Below are 1,173 nucleotides of genomic sequence, written 5' to 3'. Positions count from 1 at the left end.
CAGGACTCCATTTCCGCGTTCGCTCACGAACAGTCCGGCCGTCTCTGCGGTTAGTTTACCTAAAACTTACTCTGTCACAAATCGCAGGAAACTACTACAAAGATGCCGAGAACTTGGTGAGTTGTCACGTTTAATTTGTGTTTTGTTACATATACATAATGCGTGGGGGACGTACAGGTATAGGGAACGTATGATTCCGTAGGTAAACTTTAACAGTTGTGGCAAAGTCGGACTAACAGGTGACTTGGGTTTGCCTGTGTGCTGGGGCGGATAATGTTGTGTGTTGCTTCCGTTAGGGTCGTACAAAGTTTGTGTCTTGAATTGAAGTTTCATTGTAAAGCTTAAAGCTGGCGTCTCTCAACAGGAAATTATTACTCTCCATGCAGAGGTTTAGGCTTGGCTTATTTCAAGTGGTTTTAAGCGTTTCTGTACTGTATCTTATTTACGCCAGCCAAATGGATAGTGTGCATGCCTTCCCATTGGGTACTATGTTGCCAATTTGACTCTGTACGTATGTCTTGCAGCCACTGTGGCCAAAAGATCTGCTTACAGATTTAGAAATATCTAGGCCAACGAATGTGCGAGTTTCGAAGTAAAAAATACTGAAGCCTGAAAATTTTAGGGCAAGCCAATTCGCAAATACTTTCAAAATTATAAGTTCAAACGATAATCAAATTGCGGGTATACTTTTGCCATATGATCAAAGTTTTACCATATGATGACCCTTTGTTATCACAGGTTTATAGTCAGAATACGGCACAAGCTCGACGTCCCTAACTCTAAGTTTTCCCTGTATTTCAGGCGACCGCTTGTCTCAGTACTCTCCTTGGTGACAATGGCATCATTGTTGGCCGTCACAACTCCAACAGGTAAGCATACAGGATCGGTATTTCATATCTTTGTTTGATCTCGCCATACTGTGTACACATATGGTACTGTAAATCTTGTAATGTTCGTGGTGGTTTTATTTTCGCGGTATTCGCGTTGACCGCTCCATCGCAAAGTCATGACATCGCGAATGTGATTTATTTTAGTACTACAGCTGGATAACCAGTCTATTGGGAGTTTGCCCGGGCTTTTGGCGGAAATGCGTGAGTTGGCCTGTTGCCTGGTTTATTTTAATCGTGCTGCACTGTAGTCCACCTAGCACTTCCAGCCAGGAACACCTTTTTG

At 43.0% G+C, this 1,173-nt stretch overlaps 1 protein-coding gene across 1 annotated transcript in view; it reads left to right on the top strand.

Annotated features, from left to right (window-relative positions):
* The window catches only part of LOC109483608 (multiple epidermal growth factor-like domains protein 10), an 11,687-nt gene continuing 10,514 nt past the window's right edge, over positions 1-1,173 (top strand). The window contains exons 1-2 of the mRNA XM_019786645.1: positions 1-116; positions 802-869. Coding sequence (XP_019642204.1) covers positions 103-116; positions 802-869 — 82 coding nt within the window. The 5' untranslated portion in view covers positions 1-102. The remainder of the gene's footprint in view (positions 117-801; positions 870-1,173) is intronic.

Source organism: Branchiostoma belcheri, unplaced genomic scaffold (genome assembly GCF_001625305.1).
Source record: "Branchiostoma belcheri isolate BF01 breed outbred unplaced genomic scaffold, Haploidv18h27 scaffold65, whole genome shotgun sequence".
Classification (NCBI taxonomy): Eukaryota; Metazoa; Chordata; class Leptocardii; order Amphioxiformes; family Branchiostomatidae; genus Branchiostoma; species Branchiostoma belcheri.
The sequence above is the reverse complement of the archived record's forward strand: the minus strand, read 5'-3'. Positions and strand labels throughout refer to the sequence as shown.